The sequence below is a fragment of the Penaeus chinensis genome, chromosome 36 (genome assembly GCF_019202785.1).
Source record: "Penaeus chinensis breed Huanghai No. 1 chromosome 36, ASM1920278v2, whole genome shotgun sequence".
NCBI lineage: Eukaryota > Metazoa > Arthropoda > Malacostraca > Decapoda > Penaeidae > Penaeus > Penaeus chinensis.
In genome coordinates, this window is record NC_061854.1 from 28423815 (window position 1) to 28438814 (window position 15000).

Consider the following 15000-nt stretch of genomic DNA (forward strand, 5'->3'; position numbering starts at 1 on the left):
GCGCACGTTCGTGTGCACACACACACACGCACGTACACGTGCACACACACACACACACACACACACACACACACACACACACACACACACACACACACACACACACACACTCACACTCACACTCAAACACACACACACACACACACACACACGCACGCACACGCACACATGTATGTATATATATATATATGTATATATATATTTATATATATTTAAATATATATATATATATTCAAATATATATATATTTAAATATATATATATTTAAATATATATATATATATATCATGTTCGTGAATCGGAGATGACTATCTCGTGGGACTTGATGCTGAGAGTGCGGTGAAGACATGGTGCTCCTTTAACCACAGGAACACCACGCGAGGGTCAGCAGGTCATTGTCATTGTCTGTGGTCTTCAAAGGTCATATTCAAGGTTACTGCACACAGTAGCAGATAAAGTTACCTCATAAGGTTATTGTCCCTGATACTGTCATATACCAATACACACACGTTTTATACGTTATAAACCGTCCTTTTTAATGCCTTCGCATTCCACTCACGACATCAGATGCTAGAATAATCTGGGGCGTATTTCTGCCTCTCTTCATAGCCTTCCTAACTAGACGCCGAAAGCCAATTAATCGGTTCGTCCTGCTATAATGCGTGAATATTCCAGACGATGCCAAAGCAGCGGCGTTACAAGCGTTAAACGGCCGATGGCTTCTTGGTTTGTTTTCCCAGAAGACATGAAATCCATCGATACTTTAATTAACTTTGTAAGGAAAACAAGTCAATGCAGCAGTAGACAATATACACAAAACTATAGAGGCAGCAATGGGAACGGAAATAAAAACGTCGATTCACAAAAAACATCAACGTATTCACTTTTCTCTTATCTCAAGATCAAGAGCATTTCGAACAATTCTCCTGTAGAAGGTGTACTTCTACTAGTCTTTTAGTGGTCCAATTAGGAGCGTGTGATTATCTAGAACACAGGTATCTCCTTCTAAACTGTGTTCTCACGCTCCCACCCACTGGAGTACCTTCCACGCAGACAGGCAACTTTTTGTTTATGTTGCTTAGAGACCATGCTTCTCTTCTCCCTGGTGTTACGTGCCGCTCTCGATCAACCTACAATCTCGGTCGACTATTCAGCTTCTGACATTACTTGAGACAAACTTCACCAAATCTAAGATTTCATGAATATCAATAAGGTATTTAAATTTCCTACCAGAATGACACTAGATTTTGAAACTTGAACTGTCGAATTTCAATGTGAATATCATCGTCTGTGATTCATGAATTTGAAATAAATTTGTTTATAGATGATTGACATTGCTGAATTTCTTTCCTTAATGAGAAGTAAAAAGTGACATGTCAGGTATGGTAGCAACCTGGTATTATGTGAACTAACGTAGTACATTTCTTTGTTTACAGCACCATTTTCCAGTAGTGACCTCCAGCAACGACAGACCGACCTTTCTGCACTCTTCCATTCATCTAAAGGAGGTTAGTAAAGAACTTTTTAAATAGATAATATAAGTTTCAGAACAAGATCTACAGAAAATATATACTCTCTTAGTATCATTCACCCTAACTCTTGATTGAAAGTGATGTTTGATATGGCGGTGGTACAAGTCTTAATACAACTTTTTTGACGCAGGTATGATCGGCCCTTTGTTCCGCGACGACGAACTCAGTTTGGCTTCAGGTGATGGAGGTGAGTGGCTGATGTATACCTGTTGTTAAGTAAATATGCAAGAGCTCATTTTCATGTGTACTCTAGCTTAGATCTCTCTGCAAAATTATTATGTAACGGATACAACGATTACGCATACACAAATGTTTATTTACAATTATTATGATTCAACTTACTTTGACTCTCTTCATTTTATGAAACAGGTTATTTTATCATAAAATACTCCATAAGGATCAGTAAAAAGTACGATACACCTCTGAATAAATGTGAATATTGGACGGGCCGAACCTGCCGATAATGTTAGGCCTATTTCAAACCTTACCAGTCACGCCTTTTAGCTCATCTTTGCCCCTAGGCGCAATTATCACCTTGGCTACAACAAAGTAGGATATATAATCGGTAATTATTATCTGTACAGATACGAAGCGTACCACCGATAGCAAAGAAGCTGTAGAGAAATTATATAACACTGTATCCTATACCTAATAACATTCACAACATCAACGAATATGGTCATGACTGTAACACATGCCTATCCTGTTTTACCCCCTCCTTGAATTCCACCTTCCTCTCACGTGTATCTTCACTGCCACTGTCAAGGACTCCGGCAAGGTCGCGGACGTCAACACAAACCACTTGTCTCATGAAGGATCATCAACATATTTTATACGCCCTGAAGCACGAAAAAATGAATATATCCATAATGACGTTGTATCTCAAATATCTACGCACAATTATCTCGGTTATGGCAGGCTTATGTTAATGGCTGTATGTAAATAGGCTATTTAGGTCGTAATTTACTTTGTTTTTTACTGCCATTCGCTTTGTATATTTTCCTTCATTACTTGATACGGATAGGGCATTGGACGTAGGGTTCTTGGAACTGTAAAATGCATACTAGAAGGGCAAGACAAATCTAGAGATACTATTTCTTAGAATTCTTACTTTCTGAATCCAGTGCTTGCAATCTAACACAATACATAATGTATAATACAATGTGCAAGCATTCATGTGTCTCTCTTTCTCTCCCAAGGTTGCTACTACCAGTTCCAGCACTACGACGAGGGGGACAGGATTATCACCAATGAACCTTGCCTCAACTGTACTTGCCATAACTCCATGCTCATGTGCTACTTGAAGGTAAGAGGCTGTTCTCTTCAATCTGCCATTACTATTATTAGCTGATCATTTTGATATTGTATTGGAAGTCCATGAAAAAAAAGACGAAAGACCTGTTCAGAAATAAAGAATCTCAACTGTAAAAGGCATTGGCGAGATAACCTTCTTTCAATCTATAATATATCTCCATTTTAGGTATGTCCATTCAGCAAGCCCATCGGACAAGATTGTACTGTTGAGAAACGACCAGATCAGTGCTGCCCTGTGATCACCTGTCCTCAAGGTAAGTTTCGGACATACTTGTTCTGGCTGTGTGTGTGTGTGTTCACGAGATTTTTAGAATTAGTTCTTTGTTGGATGACTGCTGTAATTTCCTTATATCAAATTTGCATCACGTCATAACATTCCAGTGATAAAAGACTTGATTCTTCTATGAGATATTCTGGTCATATACCCCATTTTCTATAATTTGCCAGACAAGGATTTTCAATCTTTAATCTTTTAATTTTATCATTCACATCTAATTGCGCATTGCCTCTTCCACAGTTCCAGTGAATCTCCAGGTTATGCAGATGCCCTCCACAACAACCGCTGCCCCACCTGCCCCAACAACTGCACTGGTCCCTTACACTGAACACGGCTGTACCATAGAAGGAAAATACTACCCGGATGGTGCTCAGGTATGGCAGCACTCATAAAATCTTGTTGATCAAACAAATTTTGATTAGTATCATGGGGATGATTTTGGAGTTATTGTGAACACTGGCAATGAGGATTTTTTTTTGTAATAATAATGATAATAACAATAACAGAAATGGGTAATGCAGAATACCTAGTATATATTTCTAAAGGCTTTCACATAAGATTTTTCTTTAAGCAGACACTGATTTTTATAAAAGTAATTGCTATCGGCAAAATCTGTCATTACAGGTCCCCGGCGTACCAGGAAAGCCATGCGAGTTGTGCTATTGTATCAGAAACCACACAGCGTGCGTTATGCAGGAATGTATTCTCATGGTTCATGGTTGTGACCCCGTTTTTGAAGATGGAGTTTGTTGCCCAGCTCGATACAAGTGTGGTCAGTATTCATCATTATCTTTTTTTTTTTTTACATCTGTTGCTATTTATCTGAATCATTATGCCTGCTGGTATAAAAGTCGACATGCTATTATACATAATCTATGTTCATAGGGATATAACAGCTCGGTGTATAAAATGCCTTTCTATCAACTGTTTCTTTCAAATTCATCTTTTATACTTTCCTGCTTGTTCTTCAACCCAAAGTAAAATTCTTACTTGCTTTTAAAAATCGAATAAGAAAGTAGACAGAATAGAACTAAACATTACCTATTCATTCTGTCATCATCTCCACGCATTTCCTCCCTTGACATTTTTCTGCAGCCACAAGGGACCTTCTTTCCCCTGATTCTTCGGTATCCACTTCTTTAAGAAACGCTCTTCTCCTGACCGACTTCATCCACCTCTCTAACAATCTCAGCTCAAAGAAATCAGGTCTTTCTCTAAAACTAAGACAATATATACATATATATATTTATATATATATATATATATATATATATATATATATATACGTTAATCGGCATGAATGTAATACCGTTCTTGTTCTTTCTTATTACGATGCTTCCTTTTAAAATCCTGATGTCCATAATAACTGCTGAGCGTATACTAACGAGGAATATGGCTTGCAGCTCACGACGAAGAGACAGGACTTGCAACCACGACCATGGTTCCTGCAACCGCCGCCAATGGAAGTGTCATACTTCCCACAACCATAAAACCGATGCCAGTAGGATGCATGCACAAGGGTGAATTCTATGAGGACGGTGCCCTAATTCCGTCAGAAGATCCATGCGAACACTGCTATTGTATGAAGAGTGATCTGGTTTGCGCCATTCAGGAATGTATGTCTCCCTTGGATGAGATGCAAGAGAGCTGTACTCCTCGGCCGGCTCCTCCTGGCCAGTGCTGTCCTGAGGCTTATGATTGCCGTAAGTTTTACCTTCTGTGTTGACACATGTGCACAACTATCTTCATATATACTGTATAAAACACATACAGAAATCACACACAGACACCCATAAAAGGCAAATGTATATATGTATATATATACATACATATATATATATATATATATATATATATATATATATATATATACACGTGTGTGTGTGTGCGCACACACACACACACGTGCGCGCGGGCACACACACACACATCTATATAGTTATAAACATTATTTCCATTTACAAAACCATTTAACTCAGTTGAAAAAAGAAATACATAATATCCATCTTCCAACTTTTTTATAATGTTTTTTTTCCTTACAGCTGAACTCCCAGAAATCACTACGATCACACTTGATTATTCAAGTCTTGCCTCGACTACCGAAAGCATCACTTCAGCTACTGATGAAATTACTGCTGAAATAAGCACTGATGCTCCTACTGCTGGAACAGATGCAGCATCAACTGACATTCCCTCAACTGACACTGATGAAACAGCAATTGATGTTCCAGCTGTTGAGACTGATGTTGAGACTGTTGATACTGATGGAACAGCAACTGATGCCCCTACTACCAACACTGATGAATCTACTGAGGTTCCCTCTGTTGAGACTGATGAAACTTCAGATTCTCCCGCCGTTGATATTGATGAAACAGCAACAGATAGTCCTACTGCTGTAGATGTTGATGAAACGGCAACTGGTGCCCCTGATGTAGATGTTGATGAAACGGCAACTGGTGCTCCTGATGTAGATGTTGATGAAACGGCAACTGGTGCTCCTGATGTAGATGTTGATGAAACGGCAACTGGAGTTCCTGCTGTGGATGTTGATGAAACGGCAACTGGTGCTCCTGATGTAGATGTTGATGAAACGGCAACTGGTGCTCCTGATGTAGATATCGATGAAACGGCAACTGGTGCTCCTGATGTAGATGTTGATGAAACGGCAACTGGAGTTCCTGCTGTGGATGTTGATGAAACGGCAACTGGTGCTCCTGATGTAGATGTTGATGAAACGGCAACTGATGCTCCTGATGTAGATGTTGATGAAACGGCAACTGGTGCTCCTGATGTAGATGTTGATGAAACGGCAACTGGAGTTCCTGATGTAGATATCGATGAAACGGCAACTGGTGCTCCTGATGTAGATATCGATGAAACGGCAACTGGTGCTCCTGCTGTGGATGTTGATGAAACGGCAACTGGAGTTCCTGCTGTGGATGTTGATGAAACGGCAACTGGTGCTCCTGATGTAGATGTTGATGACACGGCAACTGGTGCTCCTGATGTAGATGTTGATGAAACGGCAACTGGTGCTCCTGATGTAGATGTTGATGAAACGGCAACTGATGCTCCTGATGTAGATGTTGATGAAACGGCAACTGGTGCTCCTGATGTAGATGTTGATGAAACGGCAACTGGTGCTCCTGATGTAGATGTTGATGAAACGGCAACTGGAGTTCCTGCTGTGGATGTTGATGAAACGGCAACTGGTGCTCCTGATGTAGATATCGATGAAACGGCAACTGGTGTTCCTGATGTAGATGTTGATGAAACGGCAACTGGTGTTCCTGCTGTGGATGTTGATGAAACGGCAACTGGTGCTCCTGATGTAGATGTTGATGAAACGGCAACTGGTGCTCCTGATGTAGATGTTGATGAAACGGCAACTGGTGTTCCTGATGTAGATATCGATGAAACGGCAACTAGTGCTCCTGATGTAGATGTTGATGAAACGTCAACTGGTGCTCCTGATGTAGATATCGATGAAACGGCAACTAGTGCTCCTGATGTAGATGTTGATGAAACGTCAACTGGTGCTCCTGCTGTGGATGTTGATGAAACGGCAACTGGTGCTCCTGATGTAGATGTTGATGAAACGGCAACTGGTGCTCCTTCTGTGGATGTTGATGAAACGGCAACTGGTGCTCCTGATGTAGATGTTGATGAAACGGCAACTGGTGCCCCTGATGTAGATGTTGATGAAACGGCAACTGGAGTTCCTGCTGTGGATGTTGATGAAACGGCAACTGGTGCTCCTGATGTAGATGTTGATGAAACGGCAACTGGAGTTCCTGCTGTGGATGTTGATGAAACGGCAACTGGTGCCCCTGATGTAGATGTTGATGAAACGGCAACTGGTGCTCCTTCTGTGGATGTAGATGAAATAGCAACAGATAGTCCTACTGCAGTAGATGTTGATGAAACAACTGGTGCTCCTTCTGTAAGTGTTGATGAATCAGGAACTGATGCTCCTACTATTGAAGATGATCAAACAACAACAGATGCTCCCACCGTTGATATTGATGGAACTGCAACTGAAGTTCCTACTATTGATACTGGTATAACCACAGATGCTCCTACTGCAGAGACAGCCACTGTTGCACCTGAAGAAAGCACTATGTGTTATGTCAATGGTACAAGCTACAGCAATAACAGTATTGTCCCTGCGTATACCCCTTGTCAAGACAGCTGTCGATGCATTAATGGTGCTGTTTCCTGTAAACTAGTGGCTTGCCCACCTGCACCACCAGCATTCCTCAGATGCACCTCAGCTCCTGTTGAAGGAGAGTGTTGTCCAAGCCATACATGCCGTAAGTATATTTTCTTTTTTAATAGGACTGCTAGCTGCAATAGCATGAGTCTCATATATAACCCTCACAGAATTTAGATTTTTTTTTTTATTCTTAATATAACTAATTTACAATTTCACTTTCCAGCACCAGTCAATCCAGATACAACAGAGACCCCTGGATGCATCAGTGATGGTGTTCAATATTATGATGGAGAATATGTGCCTAGTTCTGATCTATGTTCAGACTGCTACTGTCTTGAAGGTGAAGTCATCTGTGCAATCCTTGAATGTCCTCAACCCAAGGGACAAAACTGTACTGCAGTAGAACGACCTCTTGGAAGCTGCTGCCCAACAAAATATGAATGTGGTTAGTATCTATAATTTTGACCTAGTCATTTCCAAATGAATAAATATAAAATATTTTACAATGTGAAATCAAATATAAACAATATATGTGAATATTATTTTATTTTCCAGATGAAGTTGATATGCCCGACTCCTTAAGCCAAGTAACAGATGCAGATTCAGAGGGCAAGGTAACTCCATCTTCCACTTTTACTATTGATGTGGACGAAAGTCATACAGAAGCTACATCCCAGGCTGGTGAAGATGTGACATCTACAAAGGCCCCAGTGGACGGAGCAGTTGAGGAATCAGTAACTCCAGCTAGCACTGATGGGGAAGTTCCTGTTGAAAGCACACTCTCAACTGGTTCCCCTGATGACATGATGACTGGTCCAGTGATAGGACTAGAAACAAGAACAACAGCCCCTGATGACTACAGTGTTCTTACTACACCCATGACAATCATTACTGAGGATGTCTCAACTCAAACAGAAAGCCCTGTTGATCACACTTCTTTTGATATCATAGATGAAACTACTGTTATGTTGACTGACACTGATACAGCAACTACTAGCATTCCTGAGATTGATCTTGCTACTACAGTTATGGAAACGGCAGACAAAACCACTGGTACCCCTGCAGTTGAAGCTACTTCAGAGGTTCCTATTGTCAATGAAACAATCCCAGTAAATGAAACAGCTACTGAATCCCCAGAACTTGAAAGGCCCGTGACTGGTGTTCCTATAACTGACAAGCCGGTCACTGATATTCCCACTGTTGCATCAGCTACTGATGTTCCTGAGGATAAGGAACCAGCCACAGAGACACCAGGTGATCAAATTGCCACTGATGTACCTACACTAGGTGAGGTAACAACAGATGTTGATGAGACAACTACAAGTATTCCTGACACAGATGGAACAGATATGGTTACAGATATCCCAGAGGAGGTGATTTCAACAGTCAGTCTTCCTGATAAAGAAGGTATTCCAGGTGAGGGAAGTTGTATGGCTAATGGAACTACTTATGCAAATGGAGACACAGTGCCAGCTTCAAGGCCATGCCACCAATCATGTACCTGCAAAAACAGTATAGTGTCATGTGAGCTGCAAGCCTGTCCTCCCCCGCCTCCAGCATTCTTGCGTTGTGCTCCTGTGGAAGATCCAGAGCAGTGTTGTCCTTCTTATGACTGTCGTAAGTATTGGCTAGATCAAGTACTTAGAGTTCCTATGAATTCCATACATTTCACATACATTAAGATACCATTATTTTACTAGTTTACTATTATTTTACTGCCTAATATTTTTCAGCTACCGTAGAACCCGATACCACAGAATACCCAGGATGCTTGAGAGATGGAATACAATACCTGGAAGGAGAATATGTTCCGAGTCCAGACATTTGTACTGACTGTTATTGTCTCAGTGGGGAAATTATTTGTGCAGTCCTTGAGTGCCCAACGCCTGCTGGTGCAAATTGCAAACCAATGTCTAGAGCAACAGACAGTTGCTGTCCTTCAAAATATGAGTGTGGTAAGTGATAGTAAACATATTACATCTTTACTTTACATCTTTAATACATCTAATACAGTAATAAACCTGTAATGTAAATTATCATGTTTGTAACAATTATTCTGTCTTTCTGCAGATGACTTGGAAACAGGCACTGATGCAGCCAGTCAAACAGCTACTGAAGGTCCAGTTGTAGTCAATCAGACAGCTACTGATGCCCCAGTTGATATCAGTATAATGGCTACTTATGCCCCAGTAGATCAGACAGCTACTGAAGCTCCAGTTGATGAGACAGCTACTGATGCTCCAGTTGATGAGACAGCTACTGATGCCCCAGTTGATCAGACAGCTACTGATGCCCCAGTTGTAGTTGATCAGACAGTTGATGAGACAGCTACTGATGCCCCAGTTGATCAGACAGCTACTGATGCCCCAGTTGATGAGACAGCTACTGATGCCCCAGTTGTAGTTGATCAGACAGTTGATGAGACAGCTACTGATGCCCCAGTTGTAGTTGATCAGACAGTTGATGAGACAGCTACTGATGGCCCAGTTGATCAGACAGCTACTGATGCCCCAGTTGATCAGACAGCTACAGATGCCCCAGTCGATCAGACAGGTACTGATGCCCCAGTTGTAGTTGATCAGACAGTTGATGAGACAGCTACTGATGCCCCAGTTGATCAGACAGCTACTGATGCCCCAGTTGATCAGACAGCTACTGATTCCCCAGTTGATGAGACAGCTACTGATGCCCCAGTTGATGAGACAGCTACTGATGCTCCAGTTGATCAGACAGCTACTGATGCCCCAGTTGATGAGACAGCTACTGATGCCCCAGTTGATGAGACAGCTACTGATACTCCAGTTGATCAGACAGCTACTGATGCCCCAGTTGATGAGACAGCTACTGATGCCCCAGTTGATGAGACAGCTACTGATACCTCAGTTGATGAGACAGCTACTGATACCCCAGTTGATCAGACAGCTACTGATGCCCCAGTTGATGAGACAGCTACTGATACCCCAGTTGATGAGACAGCTACTGATACCCCAGTTGATGAGACAGCTACTGATGCCCCAGTTGATGAGACAGCTACTGATACCCAAGTTGATGAGACAGCTACTGATGCCCCAGTTGATGAGACAGCTACTGATGCTCCAGTTGATCAGACAGCTACTGATGCCCCAGTTGATGAGACAGCTACTGATGCCCCAGTTGTAGTTGATCAGACAGCTACTGATGCCCCAATCGATCAGACAGCTACTGATGCCCCAGTTGTAGTTGATCAGACAGCCACCGATGTCCCAGTTGATGAGACAGCTACTGATGCCCCAGTCGATCAGACAGCTACTGATGCCCCAGTTGATCAGACAGCTACTGATGCCCCAGTTGATGAGACAGCTACTGATGCCCCAGTCGATCAGACAGCTACTGATGCCCCAGTTATAGTTGATCAGACAGTTGATGAGACAGCTACTGATGCTCCAGTCGATCAGACAGCTACTGATGCCCCAGTTGTAGTTGATGAGACAGCTACTGATGCCCCAGTCGATCAGACAGCTACTGATGCCCCAGTCGATCAGACAGCCACCGATGTCCCAGTTGATGAGACAGCTACTGATGCCCCAGTTGTAGTTGATCAGACAGCTACTGATGCCCCAGTTGATCAGATAGCTACTGATGCCCCAGTCGATCAGACAGCTACTGATGGCCCAGTTGTAGTTGATCAGACAGTTGATCAGACAGCTACTGATGCCCCAGTTGTAGTTGATGAGACAGCTACTGATGCCCCAGTTGATGAGACAGCTACTGATGCCCCAGTGGATGAGACAGCTACTGATGCCCCAGTCGATCAGACAGCTACTGATGCCCCAGTTGTAGTTGATCAGATAGTTGATGAGACAGCTACTGATGCCCCAGTTGATCAGACAGCTACTGATGTTCCAGTTGATGAGACAGCTACTGATGCCCCAGTTGTAGTTGAGCAGACAGCTACTGATGCCCCAGTTGTAGTTGAGCAGACAGCTACTGATGCCCCAGTTGTAGTTGATCAGACAGTTGATCAGACAGCTACTGATGCCCCAGTTGATCAGACAGCTACTGATGCCCCAGTTGTAGTTGATCAGACAGTTGATGAGACAGCTACTGATGCCCCGGTTGATCAGACAGCTACTGATGCCCCAGTTGTAGTTGATCAGATAGCTACTGATGCCCCAGATGATCAGACAGCTACTGATGCCCCAGTCGATCAGACAGCTACTGATGCCCCAGTTGTAGTTGATCAGACAGTTGATGAGACAGCTACTGATGCCCCAGTTGATGAGACAGCTACTGATGCCCCAGTTGATGAGACAGCTACTGATGCCCCAGTTGTAGTTGATCAGACAGTTACCGATGTCCCAGTTGATGAGACAGCTACTGATGCTCCAGTTGACCAGACAGCTACTGATGCCCCAGTTGATCAGACAGCTACTAATGCTCCAGTTGATGAGACAGCTACTGATGCTCCAGTTGATCAGACAGCTACTGATGCCCCAGTTATTTCCATTACAACAGAAAGTGATAAGGAAGGAGCTGTTGATTTGCCGGAGAACTGTGTGGTTCAAGGTTCTATGTATTATGATGGTTCCATTGTTCCTGCATCTTCTGTATGCCAAGAAAATTGCAGATGTACCAATGGAACTGTTATGTGTGAACGTCCATCCTGCCCCCCTGCACCTCCTACTTTCCTCAGGTGTTCTCCCATCCCTCCTGAAGATAGTTGCTGTCCAACATATGACTGTCGTAAGGAACCAGAGTTGTATTTTTGTCTTCCACAGTTTGTGTTAATCTGGAGAAATTTATGAAGAAATCTGTGTTTATGTGTGTTTACTACATATGATAATTTTCATTCCAGCTCCCATCGTAGACCCTACAGTCACGGAGGCACCTCACTGTGAAAAAGATGGCTCAGTATACAATGATGGTGATTATGTACCTAGCCCAAGCGAATGTACAGACTGTTATTGTCTAGGAGGCGAAATTATTTGTGCCTATTTGGAATGTGTTGCACCTGGAGATAATTGTACACCTGTTTCACAGTTGAATAACTCTTGTTGCCCCGACAAATATGAATGTGGTAAGTACACCTTAATTTTTCACTTGGACCACTGTTATAGATGTCTGTGAAGTATTTAATGCAAATGCAGTGTTTACTGTGTGTTAGCTCAGAACACAATTTCCATTGCAATTCTTAATCAATTTGACTTTCTAATTCCAGCTGATGTGCCTGATAGCTTAGTGTCTACAACTATCTCACCTGTTGGAGCTTCTGCTACAGATGTAGCCAATGGAACTAGCCAAAGTACTGTAATACCTGAGATGATTTCCACTATCACCACTGTGGCCCCAGAGACCGAATTTAAACCATCAAGTACCATCCCATCTGTTGCTACTGACGAGCCAGAAACTGAGTCTACTGATGCTCCAGTTACCACAAGTCCTGAGGGTATAGAGATCTCCTTCCCCACGGACAGGGTAACCACTGTTGCTGATGCAGTCAGCTCTGTCATTACAGAGGCTTCCATTGCTACAGATGGTTTAGAAACCGAGTCACCTGGCTTCACTATCTCCTCCTTTGTAACCGAAGCAACATCTGAGGGTGTAGTATCTGATGTAACTGAACCATCTGTAACCCCAAGTGCTACCAGTACATCAAGCTTAGATAATACTTCCACCACAGAATCAGTTCCCAGCTCTGCTGAACCTATGCTAACTGAAGCTTCAGTTGCCACTGAAGAACCAGAGACTGAAGCTACAATTGGCATTATTGTTGATATTACAAGTTCCCCTGCAGTTGCATCTTCATCAGTCACAGAGGAACCATCAGCCACAGAATCACCCCTTACAGAACCCACTGATTCTGGCTATGCCACTGAGGCAACTATTTCTGTGACAGAATCTACCTCTGTTACTGATTCTGATGTACAAATAAGTACAGAGAAGCCTGGAGTTACTGACAGCATTGAAGGTCAAGTGACAACTAAATCAACAGAATCTACACCAGAATATCCAGGGTCTCCTGCAACAACTTCACCAGAGATTCCAGTTTCAACAGAAGTATCATCACAAACTGCATCAGAAGTACCAACAGAAGTAACAGATATTCCAGTTTCCACATCCACATTAACATCAACAGAAGTTCCAATCTCAACTGAGTCAGTCGTACCACAGGTGACTACAGAAGTATCAGCAACAACAGGAGCAGCTGGAGAAACCTCAGTATCAACTGAAACAGCATCAACAGTTGCTTCTGCGTCACCTGAGTTAACTGAAGCCCCATTCCCCCCCTTCCCTGGTACATCTTCTGTCTTCCCTAAGCCAGAAACCACTACCTGGAAACCAACAACTACCACGGAGCTTATTATCGGCCCAGGAGCTTGTGTCTTTGACGGTGAAGTATACCTCTCTGCACAACAAATCCCACGAGATGACCCATGTGACTTTTGTTTCTGCTTCCGTGGAGACATCATCTGCTTGCAACAGTCATGTCCTCCACCCATCCCTGGGTGTTATGAAGAAGCAATACCTGGATTCTGCTGCCCACGTTATGAGTGTCCAGTCACACAGGCAGTGGTTAATATTACTACTACTACCACACCTATTCCTACTTATCCACCTGTCCAGAAGGTGGAAGAGTTCACTGTGTGCGAAATTGGTGGTCGTTTCTACCATCCTGGTGAGCTCGTAGAAGAAGCTTCTGGACCTTGTCTTGAGTGCAGGTAATATCAATTTAAAACAATTCAGTGTATCTTTTAAACATTTTTTTTTTTTTTTTTTTGTTTTATATAATTTAAGATAATATTAAAGAAAATTTTGTAATGGGAGACATGATATATGATGGACATTTCAAATATAGTATGTATATGTACTTACACTTTGCTAAATCCAACAGGTGCGGAAAGGACGGCATGATGGAATGCGAGCCCCGTGAGTGCCGAGCAGAACCTATGCTTCGTAAAATCTTGGGCACAAAGGGCAACTTATATAGTCGGTGAAGTCCCTAAATCGAAGTGGCTTCCCGCTCTCATGTCTACTACATTCACCCTATCCACGAGCGGTGACTCAGGATTCACTCTGAAACACGTCGCTTGTGCTTCCTTGCTTGGCTCTGTGTCTTTATACACTGAGTATGGGAAATGGCATTAAACCAATATGTCGCATGGTTAATATGACGTTGTTTCCATAGGAGTGAACGTGCCCAGTTTCTATCATAAGTAATTCCCATTTCTTTGATCCCTTCCTTTAGCACTTAGGGTAGCTCTCCGTGACCATAACGCTCAAACAGCAAGTCTGTGTTAATAAAAAGAAGTGCGAGTCCTGAATGAGGAGAGATAAGTTAGTGTAACGGTAGTGCCAATGTGTTCTGTAAGTGTCCCCTGTGTGTTGTATGTGCCACATCAGGTGCTTTTCTATCAGAACAGCTTAGTCAGTATTATTCGGCATACAGTATTTTCAATTAGTATTTATCTACTTTAGTCTCATTTCATATAGCTCTCCTGTATATTTTTCGATGGCATTGACGCTCATCTATGTGGCATTATTCCAATTCATTTCTTGGTGGCATTGATAACACACAGACTTCTAGTTGGACTGATACATGCTTTATAGAGTCGACGAGTTAGAGGTTAGGAAGCTTATTTTCATGTGATTGTGCCTATTCAGATGCATTCCTCCCTTGTTCA

At 42.5% G+C, this 15000-nt stretch overlaps 1 protein-coding gene across 5 annotated transcripts in view; it reads left to right on the forward strand.

Annotated features, from left to right (window-relative positions):
- The window catches only part of LOC125044644 (mucin-17-like), a 74141-nt gene that overhangs the window by 57142 nt on the left and 1999 nt on the right, over positions 1-15000 (forward strand). Inside the window, exons 4-19 of one of the 5 annotated variants that reach the window (XM_047641418.1) lie at positions 1437-1508; positions 1663-1719; positions 2732-2838; positions 3013-3100; positions 3364-3497; positions 3748-3895; positions 4527-4826; positions 5166-7436; positions 7563-7784; positions 7895-8956; positions 9073-9294; positions 9410-10720; positions 10799-12061; positions 12174-12395; positions 12537-14037; positions 14211-15000. The exon at positions 14211-15000 is cut by the window's right edge and continues 1999 nt beyond it. In XM_047641418.1, coding sequence (XP_047497374.1) covers positions 1437-1508; positions 1663-1719; positions 2732-2838; positions 3013-3100; positions 3364-3497; positions 3748-3895; positions 4527-4826; positions 5166-7436; positions 7563-7784; positions 7895-8956; positions 9073-9294; positions 9410-10720; positions 10799-12061; positions 12174-12395; positions 12537-14037; positions 14211-14313 — 9083 coding nt within the window. In that variant the 3' untranslated portion in view covers positions 14314-15000. Of the gene's footprint in view, positions 1-1436; positions 1509-1662; positions 1720-2731; positions 2839-3012; positions 3101-3363; positions 3498-3747; positions 3896-4526; positions 4827-5165; positions 7437-7562; positions 7785-7894; positions 8957-9072; positions 9295-9409; positions 12062-12173; positions 12396-12536; positions 14038-14210 lie in introns of all 5 variants that reach the window. The other 4 variants (XM_047641419.1, XM_047641420.1, XM_047641417.1 and 1 more) reach the window with 4 other exon arrangements.